This window comes from Chiloscyllium plagiosum, unplaced genomic scaffold, assembly GCF_037043375.1.
Source record: "Chiloscyllium plagiosum isolate Xiang-an unplaced genomic scaffold, Cpla_swu_hap1 HiC_scaffold_1, whole genome shotgun sequence".
NCBI classification, from domain to species: Eukaryota; Metazoa; Chordata; class Chondrichthyes; order Orectolobiformes; family Hemiscylliidae; genus Chiloscyllium; species Chiloscyllium plagiosum.
This window is the reverse complement of record NW_028270139.1, coordinates 154,264,501-154,285,581: the sequence shown is the minus strand read 5'-3', so window position 1 is coordinate 154,285,581 and position 21,081 is coordinate 154,264,501. Positions and strand designations below refer to the sequence as shown.

Genomic DNA, 21,081 nt, shown 5'->3' with positions numbered 1-21,081 from the left:
TGTGGCGGATATGGAAGGATCCCTTGGGGCCTTGGAGGGAAGTGAGGGGGGAGGTGTGGGTGCAAGTTTTGCATTTCTTGCGGTTGCAGGGGAAGGTGCCGGGAGTGGAGGTTGGGTTGGTGGGGGGTGTGCACCTGACGAGGGAGTCGCGGAGGGAGTGGTCTTTCCGGAACGCTGATAGGGGAGTGGAGGGAAATATATCCTTGGTGGTGGGGTCTGTTTGGAGGTGGCAGAAATGACAAAGGATGATACGATGTATCTGGAGGTTGGTGAGGACCAGTGGGGTTCTGTCCTGGTGGCGATTGGAGGGGCGGGGTTCAAGGGTGGAGGAGCGGGAAGTGGAAGAGATGTGGTGGAGAGCATCGTCAACCACGTCTGAGGGGAAATTGTGGTCTTTGAAAAAGGAGGCCATCTGGGTTATACGGTTTTGGAACTGGTCCTCCTGGGAGCAGATGCGGCGGAGATGAAGGAATTGGGATTATGGGATGGCGTTTTTACAGGGGGCAGAGTGGGAGGAGGTGTAATCTAGGTAGCTGTGGGAGTCGGTCGGTTGAAAGTAAATGCCTGTGTTGATTCGGTCGCCTGAGATAGAAATGGAGCGGTCTAGGAAGGGGAGGGAGGAGTCTGAGACGGTCCAGGTAAATTTGAGGTCGGGGTGGAAGCTGTTAGTAAAGTGGATGAACTGTTCAACCTCCTTGTGGGAGCACAAGGTAGCGCCGATGCAGTCATCGATGTAGTGGAGGAAAAGGTGGGGGGTGGTGCCAGTGTAGCTGCGGAAGATGGACTGTTCCACATATCCTACGAAGAGGCAGGCATAGCTGGGGCCCATGCGGGTGCCCATGGCTACTCCTTTGGTTTGGAGGAAGTGGGAGGATTGGAAAAAGAAGTTGTTCAGAGTGAGGATCAGTTCAGTCAGTCGAAGGAGGGTGTCAGTGGAAGGGTACTGGTTGGGTCGGTGGGAAAGGAAGAAGCGGAGGGCTTTGAGGCCTTCGTGATGTGGGATGGAGGTGTATAGGGACTGGATGTCCATGGTGAAGATAAGGCGTTGGGGGCCGGGGAAGCGAAAATCATGGAGGAGGTGGAGGGCGTGGGTGGTGTCCCGAATGTAGGTGGGGAGTTCTTGGACTAAGGGGTACAGGACTGTGTTGAGGTATGCAGAGATGAGTTCGGTGGTGCAGGAGCAGGCTGAGACAATGGATCGGCCGGGGCAGTCAGGTTTGTGAATTTTGGGCAGGAGTTAGAAACGGGCGGTGCGGGGTTGTGGGACTATGAGGTTGGAGGCGGTGGATGGGAGATCCCCTGAGGTGATGAGGTTATGGATGATCTAAGAGATGATGGTTTGGTGGTGAGAGGTGGGGTCATGGTCAAGGGGGCAGTAGGAGGAGGTGTCCGCGAGCTGGCGTTTAGCCTCAGTAATGTAAAGATCGGTGCGCCAAACTACCACCGTGCCTCCCTTGTCTGCCGCTTTGATAGTGAGGTTGGGGTTGGAGCGGAGGGAGTGGAGGGCTGTACGTTGCGAGGTTGAGAGGTTGGAGTGGATGAGAGAGATGGACAGGTTGAGGCGGTTAATGTCGCGGCAGCAGTTGGCTATGAAGAGATCGAGGGCGGGTAAGAGGCCAGCACGGGGTGTCCAGGTGGATGGGGTGTGTTGAAGGCGGGAGAAGGGGTTGTCAGAGGGTGGGCGAGAATCCTGGTTGAAGAAGTAGGCGCGGAGGCGAAGGCAGCGGAAGAATTGTTTGATGTCTCGACGTGTGTTGAACTCGTTAATCCTGGAGAGTAGGGGGATGAAGTTGAGGCCTCTGCTGAGGACTGATCTTTCATCGTGAGAGAGGAGGAGGTCTGGAGGGATGGTGAAAATACGACAGGGCTGGCAGCTCGGACCTGGTGTGGGGCTGGAGCTGGGAGTGGGAGCGGCGTTAGGCGTGCGGATGGAGTTAGGCGTGTGGGTGGAGTTAGGGATGGGGGCGGAGTTGGGCGTGAGGGCGGAGATTGGCATGGGGGTGGAGATCGGCATGGGGGCGGGATTAGGCGTGGGAGCGGAGATTGGTGTGGGGGCAGAGACCGGCGTGGGGCGGAGATCGGTGCGGGAGCAGAGATTTGCGTGGAGGCAGAGACGCATGCGGCGTGGTCGTTGTGCAGGTAAGTGACGTCACTGGGGGCAGAAGCAGATGCGGCGACGGCAACTCCAGGGGCGGAAGTGGCTGCGGCGACAGCAGAAACGGTGTTGTTCCCGGTGGCAGAGGCCATGAATCTGTCGGCGATGGTCTTCTTGGTGATCGTGGAGGCGGTTGTCTGGGCGGCAATCGCGGAGGCTGCATGGTCGGTGGGGGCGGAAGTGACGTCATGACCTTAACCTCCTTCCACCTATCGCATTCCCAACACCCCTCCCCCAAGTCACTCCTCCCTATCTTTTATCTTAGCCTGCTTGGCACACCTTCCTCATTCCTGAAGAAGGGCTTATGCCCGAAACGTTGATTCTCGTGCTCCTTGGATGCTGCCTGACCTGCTGCGCTTTTCCAGCAACACATTTTTCAGCTCCCCCACCACAGGGAAAAAATCTTGTCTATTCACCCTATCACAGGAACATGGATAAGACTCCCATAAACTACCAGCTGCTCAAACCGAAAGCACTGTTTGAGGGGGAGACATTGCTGGTGAAGGTAACTGACTGTGGAAATAGTAGGTTCATCATGAGGCTGTTGTGTGTGTCCAATGGACATATCTCTGACAAAATTTGAGTCAATGGTGATACTCAGTAAAAAGAAATCTCCCAATAATAGCAATTCCTAGTCAATGGCCGAGTGGTACGATTGTGAGACTGTTAATGCAGAGACCCAGGTAACCTCCTGGACAGCTGGGTTTGAACCCTGCCATGGCAGATGGAGGAATTTGAACTCAGTAAAGTCTGGAAGTAAGAGTCTAATGGTGACCATGAATTGATTGTAGATTCATGGTCATCATTAGTGATGATTGTTGGGAAAATCCATCTGATTCATTTAAGGAAGGAGACTGCCAATGTTTACCTGGTCTGACCTAAACGTGACTGAAGACTGACAACTCGCTGCCCTCTGGGCAATAAATGTTGGCTTTGACGAAGACACCCTAATCCTGTGATTGATTAAAGAAGAAATTTCCAGAAGGCTGTCATGTTCATGATGAAGGTGACTTGAAATATGGCTGAGAAAAGGGTGGAGGATCTAGCCAGGATGATTATGTAAAGAAAATGGTCTTCATGTCTCGGATATGATCACAGCTCATCGATGGCACACTTGGATATCAAGGTAGATCACTGTATTTGAGGAGAAATTGACCCGAAATTGAATCAGTTGTTGATACTCCATGTGGCTATTCAATTGAACAATATTTATATTGAGACAAGTAAGTTTTTTTTAAAAAGGATAATAATTGGACAGAATAATACTGTAAACCTTGCAGTATTTGAGGTATAAATATATTGCCTGTTTATCATGAGTGCAGATTCATAAAGTGTTGGTTAAAACAAAGTTCTTACCTTCATCCCCACCAGGATAGTTTGGTTTTTCCTGTTTTCATGGGAATGTCCCTGGCTGGATCTATGAAAAGCATGTGTTAAGAGTCAAAGGTATTGGAATCTCTTTAAGGCTGGTACAAAATTGAACGCTCAACCAGCACTCTGTACTACCTGCTATCTTGCTTTCTAACACTGCCTGCCTTCTGTTAATGAACACTGTTCAATGGAACACATGCCGTCGTTTATCCCACCCCTGCTTTTGTAATACCACTAAATCAAAATGCATAAAGAGCCTGGTGTTGTTATGATGGAATGCATGACATCTGTGATAATTCTGTGTGACCTTGTCCCTCAGAGGCTGGAAGACGCGACCCCGGGCTGATTCTTCCAGTGCAGTGCTGAGAGAGTGCTGCATTGTCAGAGAAGCTATTTTTCAAACGAGCCCCTCAAGTGGCCGTAAAATATCCCACAGCACTATTTCAAAAGGAAAAGGTGACTTCACCCTACTATGCCAATAAGAAAAAAATGAAGATTATCAGGCCAGTATCGTTTTACTGCTTGTGGGAGCTTGGTGTGAAGAAATTGGCTGCTGAGTTTCTTCCATTGTCATTGTCATTGTCACTACACTTTAGAAGTGCCTCATAGATTGTCAAGTGCTTTGGAACTTCCCGAGGCTGTACTTTTATAATTGCAAACGGTCTTTTTCTGCCCTTACCATCATTAATCAATGCAATGGTTAAAAATAACGAATAGAGAGGCATTTCCAATTATTGGGTGTGAGAATGCAATTATACTGGGACGTGAAATTTAAACGATACAAATGTGGGGCATTCCTGCCTTTAATTGGTGGTGTGCCATTGAGGAACCAGAATTGGCCTCAGTATCTTTCAGCTGGCAGAGGGAGAAGTATCACCATCTAGTGGCAGGAGTTGGAAATCACACGTCTGAATGATAGGAAGAGTCAGGACTGGGTTGATGTTTGATGGTTGCTATGGGTGATTTGCTTGCTGGCCCCCATTTGCAACCCTCACCCATGATAGTCAGCTACTTACAAAGCCGCAGACTATTGACAACGCAGAGGCAGCTCTACTGGGCCATTGGTTTGTGCCCCCTCCTAGTTCTCTTCATCTCACCCTGTCAACATACCCTTTTGTTTTGTTTCCCCCTTGTGTGCATATACAGCATCCTTGTGAATGCGTCTAAACGATTCACCTCAACCATGCTGAGAAGTTTTCTGCATCCTGAGCTCCCATGAGGAACAATAGATCTTGTCTAGTTTCTATAAAGTCAGCGTCACACATTCCTGGAGCACGTGTAACATGTTCTTCAGGGTAGAGAGGGTGCTCGGGAAATTTATACATGTGTAGAATGGGCGAGGACCAGCAGAACACCGTTCCATTGAAATGTTAGTGGCATGCCTTCCAGAACTATTTCCCAGTCGGAGGGAGGGGATTTTAATGACTATCTGCTGGGCTCATGGAAGGAAGCATGTTTGAGTAGAAATATGGCTAGGTACAAGGACTGTTGGAGATGGGCAAAGACAGAGAGAGAGAGAGAGAGAGAGAGAGAGATGGCTGGCATGGCCTTTCAAGAGGCTAAGCCTGTCCAGTTAAGGAATTAGCTCAGCCCTCAGCATGTGGTATCACAGCCAGTGGTCTAATGAGGTGGGATTGACGTTGCACCAACTCTGAAAATGTGTTGCTGGAAAAGCTTATGCCCGAAACGTCGTTTCTCCTGTTCCTTGGATGCTGCCTGACCTGCTGCGCTTTTCCAGCAACACATTTTCAGCTCTGATCTCCAGCATCTGCAGTCCTCACTTTCTCCTCGAAGATTGCACCAACTCTGCCTTAGGTTCCTGACAGGACAGACTGCCAGGAACCTCAAGGCAAAAAAGGTTCCTTCGCTGAACCAGCTGCGTACCTTCAACACCCCCACCCCACCCTGTGCTGCTTCGTCCCCCAAACCTGATTCCCAGAAATTTGCTACTTTTCCGATTCCAACACCAGCTGATCGTGTGGGAGTCCTCAGAGAACTGGCTGATTAGTTAGAGCATTGACTCATTAACTGCAGTGTGGCCCATGTCCATATATAACAGGATATGAGAAGATCTAAAAGGTGTGGGATGCATTCCCACCAACAAACAAAGTACACTCTCATGTCATCAGGTCCAGGCTACTTTCAAACTCCAGTCTACAATCTGTCAATCTATGGTTTCTGTACAATCACACTTACCAATTAGGGCAGAAGGTTTGTGCAGTCAAGCCCCACTCCAGAGACTGTGACGACAACATTTAGGCTAAAATTTTGCATGCAGTCCTGAGGGAGCACTGTCCTATCCAAATGACTTATGAACTTTTACCTTTATTTTTCCACTTAATATCAGGAAGACTATAATGTTAACTTTTACCCTTATTTCTTCATTTTCCTTCTTATGGCAAGAACTGAGGTAATGCCTTATTTTTAACTTTGTTTCTCCATGTTATTACTTGTTATACCTAGGTACCTTCATATCTAAGATGGCACCATGCGTAATGACATTGTGTGCTTTCCACTGTATTCTTGTACTTCTGTACTTGTATATACGTGACAATAAAGCTTAAAATCAAATCACAGGGACCCAATCCGCCTTTTATCCCAAGCATATCTGATTTGCAATTATTTAGCTCTCTCTTCCCGTCTTCCCCATTCCCTTCCACCACCATCACCTCCCCCCCCCCCACCACCACCCCTCCACCACCCCATGCTTCCAATGGAGGGCCTGAATCTCCATCCACTTGCTATGCATCCTGCCAGCTGATTTACTTGTGCTGCCATTTTCCCACACTCTGAAAGCAGCCCGAGGTGGGAAATATCAAGAGGCGGCTGTCCATTGACTCTACACCCGAGTGCAAAGGGTCGACAAAGACAGAGTGAACACTCAAGGGGCTATTGCGGTGTGACAGCATTGAGAAATTGGACACCAAGCTGGTGTTTTCAAATGGAAAACCATTTCTTCTCATGGTGGTGCCCGTGGGTGGGGGAAGAGCATGAACGACAGGAAGGAACTTGCACTCATTTCTCATTGGCTTTTGCTAATGCCTATGTGTCGAATAATTGAGCAATGGAAGTCATTATTAACCTGGCTGAGGGGTTTCCAATTTTTTTTTTCTCAGTTGTAAGTATTCCTAGAAATGGAAGAATTTTTTTTGTGTCATCAGCAAACCTCCTAGCCTGGATTCGCGTAAACCATTTTTGGTATGAGGAGGCGTAATCACGTATAAAACATCATCTCCTGTCAATACATTGCTGCTGAATATCACCAAAGCAGGCTTGACTTCAACAGGGCAGACAAAAAGCAGTAAGGGTAGGTTAAACAATGCTTTGACTTTGGCAGTATCTGGTGTACATGTTTGTGTTAAATGTATCTCAATTTATTTTCAGTGTGTTTACATTTTTAAGTATATGTTATTGCATTTTTTGGCTGTTTGTAGTCACAGTCTTTGAGTTCTTTGAATTTATATTTGTTTTCGATGCAGTTGCAAAATAACAGAAAAGTAATTGCCTTAAAATTGCACTTTTGTTTGATAGACATCAACAAGATCTCCAAATCTAATAAGATAGGATCATCTGGCGTACATAACTGTTTGTTCCATGGGCAAAATTATTGATTGTTCTAACTGTTCTATAATTAATGTGAATGACAGATCAATGACAGTTTCTGGTTGATTTCTGAATTCAATATCTTATATATTTACCTATACCACAGACTGAATTGATCACTTGGAAAATTGCTGCGGTTTTCTTTTGTCTGTTATTTGCCCAGAAGTTTTAAACTGTTGTTAAAGATCTAGGATGGAGGTCTCATGGAATAGTGTGGTAGGAACACTGTCCTCTCAGATGGTCTGGGTTTGAGACCCGCTCTAGGGCTTGATGGCATGTTCTCAATGTGACCAGCATCTGCAGTCCTTGTTCTTACCTAATTGATTTCCTGATGAAGGGCTTATACCCGAAATGTCGACTCTTCTGCTCCTCAAATGCTGCCTGACCTGCTGTGCTTTTCCAGTGTCACACTCTCGAGTCTGATCTCCAGCATCTGCAGTCCTCACTTTCTCCAGGTTGACATTTGTTCGCATTGATTAGAGACAGGGGAGAGCAAAGGAGCTCTGTCATTTAAAATAATAGTTTCATATTCAAACTAAATACAAACTTCTGGAAGAACTAAACAAGATGGACTGTTTATTAAGAAGTTATTTGACCGGCTGTGCTTTTCCAGCACCACTCTAATCTAGACTCTGATTTCCAGCATCTGCAGTCCTCACTTTTGCACTGTTTATTAAGAATCCATGAACTCATTACTTAATTGGGAATTAGGAAATTAAGGAATTGGGTGTTATTGTCCTGTGTACTCCAGTACAAGGATACAGGAGTATAATAAAAAGTATACAATGTTGCTATTCCTGGTGCCATCTTAGATACAAGGTACCTAGGTACAAAATCTTAGGTACAAGTAGAAAATTAAAGAAATGAATTTAAAAGTTCAACATTACAGTTCTTCTCAGAGTAAAGTAGTAAATAAAGAAATTGTGACACTATTGCGGGAGAGGTACAGCACTCAATTTACTTAGTCAGGTCCCTCAAACAGTAATGTTTGTATTTACTTTCTGATTTGACTTGATTAATTTATTGTCAAGTGTATTTTGTTACTAAATATAGTGAAAAGTGTTGTATAGTGTCATCATTCCCCTGCGCGGTCTTAAAACACGGAAAATTAAAATGAGATATAGAATATAAAGGCAGAAAAATGAAGAAATAAAGAAAAAAATCCAACTTTACAGTCCTTCTTGTTAAGTGCTCAGCCACGGGCCATGAACCTGGTGGACAGGCACCAGTCCCCTTCACTGCAGCCCTGGAACACAAGCTGCTCGATCTTCAGTACCACCATGCCTCCACCAACTCCCTCATCACTCTGAGTCCTCGCTGGAGGCCTAGGTAATGGTCTTTATAGAGATTATGAATGATTACAGTCAGTTCTGATATAATGCAATATGTTCGTTCTCGTACGATCTCGCGTTATAAGAAAATCACGCGAAATCCACGCCATTTAAACTAATGGGGTTTGGAATTGTGTTATAGCCAGTACAGGTAAGGAAAGTTCACATTCTACAAATAACGGCCTAAATCCTTCAATCTCATTAAAGCCAATTCGTGTTGAAGAAACGCCTGTTATTGCAGAACCAGCTGTATACACATTATTCAGCTCATCAGGACTCCCCCTTCAAAACAGCACCATGCTGTCTCCAACATGCCTAAGTATAATGTCTCATCTGAAAGACAGCACCTCTGATAGTGCAACACTCCCTGAGTTCAGCAATGGAGCAGATGGAGATATAGATCAGATTTGAGAGGGTGTTGTTGAAAAAGCACAGCAGGTCAGGCAGCATCCGAGGTGCAGGAAAATCAACGTTTGGGGCTGGAGCCCTTCATCAGGAATGGATACTACCTATTGTGTGGTGATCCAGGATGCCAGGTCGTGGTTTTAGGGTAAACTGCGGCATCAGAAATGAGGAGGAATTAGTTCTTTCAAAGGATCATGAATCTGTGGAATTCCTTATCCCAGTGTGTAGTGGACTCTAGAACAATGAATAAATTATAAGGAGGAGATAGACAGATATTATGAGGAATGTGCAGGAAAATGGAGTTAAGGCTAACCTGGGATCAGCATGATTGCATTGAATGGCAGCGCAGGCTAAAGGGCTGAATTGTCTGCTTCTGCTCCTAGCTCTTAAGTGAAACCTTCTCTAGCCCCAGGTGAGCCTTGAACCCATGACCATCTGATCTGGAGATGAAGGATTCACCACTTACTTCTACTGCCTAAACTCAAGACTGGGGACCCAATCGCAGCAGCTTAGCGGCAGGGTACATTAGCATCTAACTGGTAGCAGTAAAAGACTGAAAGTGTACAGGCAGATTCTCTGATGGGATAGTTCCTGAATGGGGGAAGTGGAGTGGGATGCTGGTACCTTGGGTTTTCTTGGTTAGGTATTATTAGTTACTGTGGATGGGAGAGCTCAGTGGTTTAAGTTGGTTTAAATGTAATTGTTTCTAGATGGGTGATTGCTAACAATTTATTGGAGGCTAGAGTAGTGTCTTTTTTGAGTACGGAGAGTCCCTGATTTATGAGCACCGGACTAATAAACTCATGTACTTGCAAACATGATCTCATACAGGGAGATAATTTTAACCATCTGATAGATGAGCATTCCCTGTACTTATAAATGGGTCCTTTCCATTAACATGTGTTGTATTCTCACTTGCGCACAGATTGAATTTTTAAATAGATTAAGAACAAGACCCATTTGGATTGCTTGCAATTGTATATGATGTCTCATGGGTGGGTAGCGAGCTCAGTCTTCTTGCAGCTATAGATCAACTGCTTCCTCCTGGGTTCTCAGGGTCACAGGTTCTGTGAATAGATTATCATTGCTGTTTCTGGGACCTGGCCATGTATAAATTGACACCTGGGTTTCAATGCAACTTCACTTCAGAAACGTTTCATTGTCTATAAAGAACCTTGCATTGTTGTTGCGCTATACAAATGCAGGTTTTCCTATAAGACCATAAGACATAGGAGCGGAAGTAAGGCCATTCGGCCCATCGAGTCCACTCCGCCATTCAATCATGGCTGATGGGCATTTCAACTCCACTTACCCGCATTCTCCCCGTAGCCCTTAATTCCTTCTAACATCAAGAATTTATCAATCTTTGCCTTGAAGAAATTTAGCGTCCCGGCCTCCACTGCACTCTGCGGCAATGAATTCCACAGGCCCACCACTCTCTGGCTGAAGAAATGTCTCCGCATTTCTGTTCTGAATTTACCCCCTCTAATTCTAAGGCTGTGTCGAGGGTCCTAGTCTCCTCGCCTAACGGAAACAACTTCCTAGCGTCCACCTTCTCCAAGCCATGTATTATCCTTATGGTTTGCTAAAAGCATGCTGACTGGAGAATTGCTCTTGGCTGCACTCTGTCTATTTTGGACATTGTGCTGTATGTAATCCGGGTACATGCTGAATGCATTTGCACAGTATTGCATTGGTCTGCAGCACCACTGTCACACACACTGTTGCATAACTTGCATAACTGCGTGCATCATCACCGTGGATGCTTGGAACATTGCACAATTGCTTCATTCTTCAAAAGTAAAATTAAAACACAAGAGTGAGCAAAACCTCCCTGCTGGGTCACTACGTAAAATGCAAGAATCTAAATAAATCATTTGCGAGTTTCTGCTCCTCCCTCTTAGTTCCACTCAGCCTCACTTTTCTCTCAAATCTTCAACTCTGCTTGGGAGCAGGTCAGCTTTAGTCCAGTCATCTCTGAGTCATCTGAAGGCAAGGGAATAGCACTAAATGTGGAAGAAGCACATGGTTAAATTTAGGCGGGTGTGGGAACTGGAGGATATGAATGAGAGGATGAGCAAGAGGTGGGGAATGGGGGGGGTGTAAAATGGGGGTCAAGTGACAGAAAAAGGAGTAGAAGAACAGGCAAAGAGGCAGAGAGGGAAACAAAAAGCTGACAATTGGAAGGGAGCAGAGGTGAGTCTCGGACTGAGGAGGATTTGATTGTCGATTTGGATTGGACTAGATTTATTATTGTCACATGTGCCGAGACATAGTGAAAAGTATTGCTCTGTGTGTGCTATTCAGACAAATCATACCTTACATAAGTACATCAGGGTGACAGAACAGGATACAGAATGTAGTATTACAACTACAGAGAAGGTGCAGAGATAAACTCCAATATGAGATGCCCATTCATAAGTCTGAGGACAGCAGGTCAGAAGCTGTTCTTAATTCTATTTTCAAATGTGTTTTCAAACCTTTGTACCTTCTGCCTGGTGGAAGAGGTTGGAAGAGAGTATAACTGGGGTGGAAGGGGTCTTTGATTATGTTGGCTACTTTCTTGAGGCTTTGGGAAGTATAGACTGTTTGTGTGATGGACTGGGCTGTGTTCACGACTCTCCATAGTCTGTTGTGGTCTTGGGCACAGCATTTGCCACACCAAGCTGTGTTGCATGCAGATAGGATCCTTTCTGTGGTACATCTATAATAATTGGTAAGAGTCATTGGACATGCCGAATTTCTTTAGCCTCCTGAGTTAGTAGAGGCATTGGTGTGCTTTCTTGACTGTAGCATCGATGTGGATGCACCAGGTCAAATTGTTGATGATATTTACTCCCAGGAACTTGAAGCTCTTGACCCTCTCCACCTCAGCACCATTGATACAAACAGGAACATAAACTATGAAAGGGAGCAAGGAAAGTAAAATAAAATCAGTGCCAATGGCAGGAAGTAAAGATGGAATTCTGAGAACAGCAATGAGAGGGGGAAAATAGGAGATATAGAGACCAAACTGAGGGAACAGAGCAGAGCAATTAAGAAAAATGCAAAGCAAAACAAGCGAAATACTGATAGAGGAAGGTGAGCAGTGACTAGGTATAGACATGGGAGTATGTGAAAGAAGAAAGGAAAGTAAACATGATAGGAGAGAAAAACATAATGTTTGGGGGGCTGTAAATTTGCTCGCTGAGCTGGAAGATTTGTTCCCAGACGTTCTATCACATCATCAGTGCGTCTCTGATGAAGCGCTGGTGTTCCGTCCCGTTTGCTATTTATCCGTCTTGCTCTGTTGTGGTGGATGATATCATTTCCGGTTCTTCTTCTGAGAGGTTGGTAAATGGGGCTCCAAATCTATATATTTGTTGATGGAGTTCCGGTTTGCATGCCAGGCCTCTAGGAATTCCCGTACATGTCTTTGTTTAGCCTGTCCCAGGATAGAGGTATTGTCTCAGTTGAACCGGTGTCCCTCTTCATCTGTGCCAGCTATCACTCGTATCCATATACACAGACAAAGAGGGAGATCAGTTATTCTGGGACAATACATCCATCCTGAGACAAGCTCAACAAAGATACAGACAGGAATTCCTGGAGGCTTGGCATTTAAACTGGAATTCTGGATCAGTGGTGCTGGAAGAGCACAGCAATTCAGGCAGCATCCGAGGACTCCATTAACAAACACATCGATTTGGAGCCTCATTTACCAACCTCTCAGAAACAGAACCGGAAGTGATATCACCCACCACAACAGACCAAGACACATAAACAGCAAACAGGACAGAACAGCACTTCATCGGAGGATCACTAATGATGTTACCTAGCATGGTGATGAAACGTCTGGGAACAAATCTACCAGCTCAGCGAGCAAATTTACAGCCTGATCCACAACCTGAACAACAAATCTCCAAAATCACAATTTTTTTTATCAATAGTACAGATGGAAAACATCCCAGAGGCAGAGATCTGGGATAAGTATTAGCATCTGAAATTGGTCATGGTGATCAACATAATTTGAGTGTGTTGGCCTTGACTGGTTCTAAGTATCTGAGGCTTTTGAAGCCAACGTGAAAGAGTATCCAAAACATGATCAATTAGAAAGCAAACAAAGAAACAGAACAATGAACAGAGTTTTTTTTTATTTGACTTTTTGGAAAAGACCTAAAGCAATGAAGCTTTTGAAAGTATGAGAGATGTGAAGTAACAGATTAATAAAATGTAATCCATTGGAAAAGTGACAAGAAGATGTCTGAAGTGGTGATCGTGTGTTTAACATATTACAGTGGTAAAGGATCTTATTGAGCACTTCTCTTTCCTCCTACTTTAGATGTGGTTCCTCTTCCTTCGCCTGCTTATTTCCATCGCTACATTGGCCAGTTGCTCTGAGTTGGATGGATTTCCAGACAAATGTAAGTGTCTCAGATTCAGATCTTCAAGCTCTGTGATATATATTGTTGGCTTGCAGTGACTGCCAGCATCAGAAGGAAAATTCATTCCTCTTCAGTCAGGAGGACTTTAATGTAATTTGTTAAAACAAAGTAACATATGGATATACAAATTAAAGAAGTAGGCCCATCCACCCTTTATATAAATCATTTACATGAATTGTAAATGGTTGATGTCCCAGCACATATCTCTGTGTCACACCACTCATTACATTTTGCCAACCAAAGACAAATTCATTTACATTTGCTGTCTGCTTCCAGATAGCCAACAATCTTCTGTCCTGTTCAGAAGACAGGTTAATAAATATTAACTCTGATTTCTTTCTACAAATGCTGCCAAACCTGAGATTTCTGTTTTGGTTTCAGATTTCCAACATTCTTTTAGTTTTCTGATCATGGTTTTCAATCTTTTATGCAAGCCAATACGCCATCTTCTACTCCATGATCTTTTGTTCCCCATAATAACCTTTGATGTGGAACTTATCAAACACTTTCTGGAAATCTAAGTCCAATTCCCCTTTACCCGCAGCATTTTTGTTTGAGAATCCCTACAGTGTGGAAGCATGCCATTTGGCCCATCAATTCCACACTGACCGTCCAAAGACCATCCCATCCTGTCCCATTATCCCTGCATTTCCCATGGCTACATCATCTTGATTGATTGTCACACGTACGAGGTATGGTGAAAAGCTTTGTTTCCCAGCAGTACAGGCAGATCTTGAGGCATTAAAAAAAAAACTTAGTCAGAAGCATAGAGGTTATGTCGGACAGGACATGCACTAGGCAAGGTCAGCATTATTTGAAGTTAGACAGTCTATTTATCAGGCTAATATTGGCCGGGAAGAAGCTGTTCCTGAACTTGCTGGTGCATGTGTTAAGCTTCTGTATGACAGAAGAGGTTATAGGAGATAAGGGCAATTTTGTATGCTAATCCATCTTTGGACTGTGGGAGGAAACTCAAGCAACTGGAGGATATCCACGCAGACACAGGGAGAATATGCAAACTCCACACAGAGAGTTGCCCAAGTGTGGAATCAAACCCAGGTCCTTAGAGTGTGAGGCAGCAGTGATAACCACTGAGCCACCCTGTTAGCATGTATTGCCTCCTCCAATAGTTTGGGCAAATATGATTTCTATTTCACAAAACCATGTTGACTCTTCCTGATTATTGTGAACTTATCCAAGTGCCCTACAATAATGTCTTTAATGATAGCTTCTAACATTTCCCTATGACAGATGTTAAGCTAACTGACCTGTGGTCCCAGCAATTTACTAAGTAGCACTTCTCAGCTGATTGTGATTTTCTCTGGGTTCCTTCCTCATTTCCATTTCCCGGATTGTTGCAATATCCGCGATATTATTTGGATCCTGTACAGTGGAGACTGGTGCAAGCTACCTATTTAATCCATTTTCATTTTCTTACTTTATATTATTAATTTTCCAGTCTCATTTTCTATAGAAACAACAGTCACGTTGTCAACTCTTTCCTTCTCAAATATCGATAGAAACTCTTACCATCTGGGTTTATTTTTCTGGCTAGTTTTCGCTTGTATTCAAACTTATCATGCCTTATTAATGTTTTTGGACACTTTGCTGTTATATTCTTTACAATCCTCTGGCCTGTCACCTGAGTTTGCATAATTGCATGTTTTTTTTTTCTTTTGTTTGATGTGATATTTAACATTTGTAGTTAACCATGAATAGTGGGTCAGTCCCTTGGAAATTTTCTTACTTGTTACATTGTATTGATTCTGTGTTTTCAGAAATCTCCCCTCAAATGCTTGCCACTGCTTCTGTAGTGATCTATCCTTTAACCTGATCTGCTATTTCACTTTAGCCAACTCTGTCTTCATGCCCTCATAGTTGCCCTCATTTCAATTTAAACAAAGTCATCTCATTCCCTCAAGTAGAGTGATCCAAATATATTTTGGTTGTTGTAGTTTTTGGCAATCTTTGTGATAAATTATTAACTGGTCCTACCTTGCTGCACAATACTGTACCCATGCTCTATGGTTGTCTTCAGAACTTAGCTATTCTTATAAACTATCCTAAAAATATTCTGTGAATTCGTCATCAAGGCTGCCTTTGCCCATTTGACTTTTCCAGTCTATATGCAGATTAAATTTCCGATGATTATCAACATGCATCTCAGAAAAGCTTTCATTATTTCCTAATATGAGAACTGTCATATAGTTACCTGTAGAGTGGTGTGTGCATCACTCCCACAAGTGACTTCTTGCTTTTAACATTTTTAACTTGTACCCAAACTGTTTCTACATCTTTGTTTTCTGAATTTAGATTCTGTCTCCTGACTGAGCTGAAACCATCATTAAGTAACAGAGCTACCCCTCCACCTTTTCCTACTTTCCTGCCATTCCTAAACATCCTGTATCATTCAAGATTCAGGTCCCAATCCATGCTATCCAACAGCCAAGTGTCTGAAATGGAGATCAGGTCGTACCTGTTTATGACCTGTTTATCTCGTGCATAAGTCTATCACCTTTGTCGGTAACTAATGATCCTACCCATTATAAGCAAGCAAAGTGGGAATTGTTCTGCTGCAGAGGAATATTCAAGAGAATTAAGATGTTAAAAATACAAGCCAAGCATTTGTTGCAATTTTTGTGAATAACTCCTTGGATTTTTGCAACACTTCAATGTAATAAAACATTTCAGATACAATACAGTGGTGTAGTTCAACAAAATGATAGCTTGGTGGGATATTAAGTGAGCTGGCTAACAGCTTCATCAAAGGTTGTGAGAATTGAATGTTTCTGAATGTGGACAGAAATAGACAGAGAGAGAAAGAGAGGAAAGATAGGTTTGCGGAGCCAATTTCAGAGCTTTGGACTTACACTGGTGAACACTCAACATGGTGAGGGAAAGACATTGCAGAACCTGGGCGAGGCTGGAGTTGGCGGAGAACGATATTTTCTTAAGGGCTGTACCTTAAAGTGTTTGTGGAGAAAGGGAGGGGGCAAAGCCATGGAGGGATTTGAATGTGAATGTGAGAATTTTAAATTTGAGGCATTGGTGAGCCAGAGTCAACGTAACGCGTCAAAGCACAAGAGTGGAACTTGAGTGAGGATTAAGGTCAGAATGATGAGTCTAAGATTGTCAAGAAGACTGGGTGATCAGGAGAGTATTGGAATGGATATGTGGAAACATAGATATGAGGAGTAGGCCATTTGGCCCTTTCAAGCCTGCTCTGCCATTCAATATGATCATGGGGATTCCTCGAACTGAACTCAAATTCCTGCTTCCTCCTCATAACCCTGATGCCTTTAAGGATTCGAAAGGTAAAAAGAAAATTAATAATATGAAGAAAGGGGAGATAGGTGGAAACTGGACTGGCTGAATAAAATAGGGGAGACACAGGTTAAGCTTACATTCTTAAAGAGCTTGCAGTAATGGTAATAGAATGTCTGCTCCCACCCTATCACTTCTTAACATAAAACTCGGTCAGAGACAACTGAAAAGCTCACTAAAAACAGCTTTCCTGTAATGTAATATTTTGGGGTTTAGTACCATTCCAAAGATTTATACTTCCGTATGTGTGACTAAATTCATGGTTATAGAATGATGCAGCTAAAAGAGCAGTGAGATTATGACCCAATTGTTTCTGTTAGTGATATTGGAGGGAGGGCAGTAAGAAGAAGAGCCCCACCCTATCATTCTTTTAAATGGTGCCAAGGGATCTTAGTATCCAACAATCAACAACTCTGACAGTGTGACCCACCTGCGGTACAGTATTGAGAGCACCAGCCCAGATTTTGTTATGCGCTCAGGTCTTTAGAGTAAGGCTCAAAGCTTCTGCTTCAAAGGTGGGATTGCAACTGTCAGAGTGACTGCTTCTGACTGATTACAGTGAGCATTGTGGAACGGGCAGCGGACCTCACTTTGATCTGCGAGGCACCAGCTCTCACTGAGGTCACCTGGAAACTGAACGGAATAGCTCTTCAGTCTGGGAGGCAGCACACCCTGCGGAATGTGGATCAGCCAGACGCCGGGAATTACACGTGTTGGCAGAATGGGACAATGGTGAACCACACCTACTTGGTGGTCAGCGAGAAGGACCGATCCCCCATCTTTTCCAGTACAAGTAAGTGGCAAGGGTGGGGGTGAAACTATGGGAAAATGTGGATCTCCAGCTTCTTTATGAATTTTTGTTCTTTTTAAAATGTATGCTCTACCTTGCATTCAGTATTCCCCACTTCTATCTGTGAAGAGCTCAGTTTAATGGCATGACTCCACAAGTATTAGACGTATATCCATAAAATAAAGGAGCAGAGTTTGGCCATTTGGCCTATCAAATCTGTTCTGCCATTCGATCATGGCTGATATGTTTCTCAACTCCATTCTCCTGCCTTCTCCCTGTAACCTTTGATCCAATCAAGCACCAGTCGATCTCTGTCTTAAAAATAGTCAATGACTTGCTTCCACAGGCCTTTGCAGCAATGAATTCCACAGATTCCCCGCCCTCTGGCTGAAGGAATTCCTCCTCATCTCAGTTCTAAAGGGTAATTCCTTCACCCTGAGGCTGTGCCCTTTTAATCCTAATCTCTCCTACTAATGGAAACATCTTCTCCCAGCCACTCTATCCAGGCCTCTCAGTATTCCATAACTTTCAATAAGATTCTCCCTCATCCTTTCAACTCCATCGTGTACAGATCCAGAGTGCTCAACCTCTCCTCATATGATAAGCCGTTCATGTCCGGGATCATCCCTTTCTGGACCCTTTCCAACGCCAACACATCCTTCAATAAATGCAGGGTCCAATCTGCTCACAATATTCCAAATGCAGTCTGACCAGAGTCTCACATAGTCTCAACAGTACATCTCACTCTTGAATTCCAGCCCCCTTTGAAATGAATGTTAACATTGCATTTGCCTTCCTAACTGCCAACTGAACCTACACGTTGGCCTTCAGACAATCCTGAACTAGAACTCCCAAGTCCCGTTGTGTTTTCCGAAATGTTTTTCCGTTTAGAAATTAAAGAATTACTGTTCCATCAGTGTAATTGTAGCCGTGAGAAACTGCGCTTGATTGTAGTTAGAACCACAAGGTCGAACCCCACTCCATATGAACCATAGAATGATGCAATATAGAAGGAGGCCATTCAACCCATTAGCTCTACTGAACTTTCGTTAAAGGACCAATTACTCTCGCTCGCCTGCAGTTTCACCATGGCCTAGCAAATTTTCCCCTTGAAAGGATTTTTGCCACTTTCTTGAGACAGTTTATTGTTTAATCTAATTGCAACACTTTTTTGGGGTGAGACATTCCAAATCACATTGTGTAAAAATAATCCACCCTCATCTTCCTCCTGGCTCTTTGCCAAGTTTCTTAAGCGAATGTTTGGTACAGTCTCAATTCGTATTCTGGTGAATTGGAATCTGCAGCATAAAAGTATAGAGCTAACAGAAGTCAAAACAATGTACCAAATGGTCAGAGCACTTGGCAGTAAAAATACATGAATTGGGGACAATATAACATATGGTTCATTGAGTTAATCCAGTAAAACAAAGTACAAGAGCAAGGACATGATTTTGAGCTTGTACAGAGCACTTGTTAGACCCCAGCTGGAGTATTGTGTGCCGTACTTGGTACCATAATACAGAGAGATGTGAATGCTTCAGAGAGAAGACAGAAGTGGTTTACAAGAATGGTTCCAATGATGCAGAACTTCAGTTCTGGGGATAGATCAAAGTAGTTGGGACTGTTCTCCTTGGAGAGAAGAATTCTCAGAGAAGACCTGAAAGAGGTTTACAAAATCATGTGCGAACTGGAAGTAGATATGGAGAATCCGTTCTTCCTCATCAAAGGAACAAGAACAAGACGGCATAGATTTCAAGTAACTTGCAAAAGAAACAAGGGTGAAGTGAGGACAAACGTTTCACAGAGTAGTTAGGGTCTGGCATGTACTGCCTGGAAATGTGGTGGAGGTAGTTTCAAATGAGGACATTGGATGGTTATTTGGATCCAATTACTGTGTGAGGGTATGGGGAAAAGATAGTAGATTGGCACTAGGTAATGACTGGTCTCCTTTCCTGAGGAAGGATGCTCTTGCTCTCGAGGGAGTGCAGCGAAGGTTTACCAGGCTGATCCCAGGGATGGCGGGACTGACGGACGAGGAGAGATTGACTAAGTTAGGATTGGAGTTCAGACGAATGAAGGGGGATCTCACAGAGACCTATAAAATCCTAACAGGACTAGACAGGGTAGATGCAGGGAGGACATTCTCGATGGTGAGTGCATCCAGAACCAGGGATCAGAGTCTGAGGAATCGGGGTGGAACATTTAGGACAGAGATGAGGAGACATTTCTTCACCCAATGAGTGGTGAGCCTGTGGGATTCATTACTACAGGAAGCAGTTGATGCCAAAACATTGAATGTGTTCAAACAGCAGCTAGGTGTAGCACTTGGGGTGAATAGGATCAAAGGGAGAAAGCAGAATGAGGCTATTGAGTTGGACCATCAGCCATGATCATGCTGAATGGTGGAGCAGGCTGAATGGCCTCTTCCTGCTCTTATCTTCCAAGTTTCTATTTTTCAATGCTCATTAATGAGTTGGTGTTGGCACAATAGGCCCAATAGCCTCCTCCTGCTTTGCTAGCACTTCTGAGGTTCTATGAATGTGTTATTGGCTGGTCCTGTCCATATCACTTGATGCCCTGTAAGACGAAAGGTCTGTCTACTTAGACCTTAAATCTATTATAATGAGGCATCCACACCCTCAGAGTTGATCATTTGTAACACTTTGAATGAACTAATTTCTCCTTCTCTTAGTCCTAAATGATTTTGAGACTGTGGCTCCACTTTTTAGATTCCCTGGTCAGTGCCCTTCTTAATTAATGCAAACACCTCTCATAAGGACTAGGAGCAGGAGTAAGTCATTCAGTCCCTAGAGCCTGCTCCACCATTCAATACAATCTTGGCTGATCTCATTTCAGTATCAACTCTACTTTCCTGCCTGCTCTCCATAACCCTTTAACCATTAATATTAATCAGGAGAAAGTGAGAACTGCTGATGCTGGAGAGTCAGAGTCGAAAAGTGTGGCACTGGAAAAGCACAGCAGGTCAGGCAGCATCTGAGGAACAGGAGAGTCGACGTTTTGTCATAATGAAAAGCTTATGCCCAAAACATCGACTCCCTGCTCCTTGGATGCTGCCTGACCTGCTCTGCTTTTCCAGCACCACACTTTTCGCCCCCCCCATTAAATTAATTAAAAATCTGTCTCCTCCTTAAATTTACTCAATGACAACTGCTCTCTGGGGTAGTGATTTTGACATATTTACGACCCTTTGAGGTAAGTAATTTCTCCTCATCTCAGCATTAAATCTGCCAATCATTATCCCAAAACTCTTACCTATCGTTCTAGTTTGCCCCACATGAGGGAACACCTCCCTATGTCTACTTTGTCAATCCCTTTTATACAGCTTGAGGAACAGGGTGCTGATTTGGCAAGGGGATGGCATTCTTAGAGATTTTTGTGCATTCAATTAAGGAGAGAGATAAGTTCAAGCAAGGGAAACTGTTAATATCAGTGAAAAAGCAGAGGATAAACTTGGTCAATAAATTTCCAAGCCTACTCTAACGCGCCGACTACAGAGATAGTGGATGTGCACGACATACCCTTCCAAAATTCTTTAGCATCTTATATACCTCAAATCCTTCTCAACTCCAGTGAGAATAGACCTGCACTGTGTAATCTCTCATCATAGCAAGTCTATCCCACAGAGTCATACAGCACAAAAAGAGAACCTTTGGTCCA

At 43.9% G+C, this 21,081-nt stretch overlaps 1 protein-coding gene across 1 annotated transcript in view; it reads left to right on the top strand.

The window, feature by feature from the left end:
- Positions 1–2,012: 2,012 nt before the first annotated feature.
- LOC122560228 (interleukin-12 subunit beta-like) overlaps positions 2,013–21,081 on the top strand; it is a 29,627-nt gene continuing 10,558 nt past the window's right edge. The window contains exons 1-2 of the mRNA XM_087981402.1: positions 2,013–2,139; positions 17,173–17,406. Of these exons, the coding sequence (XP_087837528.1) occupies positions 2,013–2,139; positions 17,173–17,406 (361 nt within the window). The remainder of the gene's footprint in view (positions 2,140–17,172; positions 17,407–21,081) is intronic.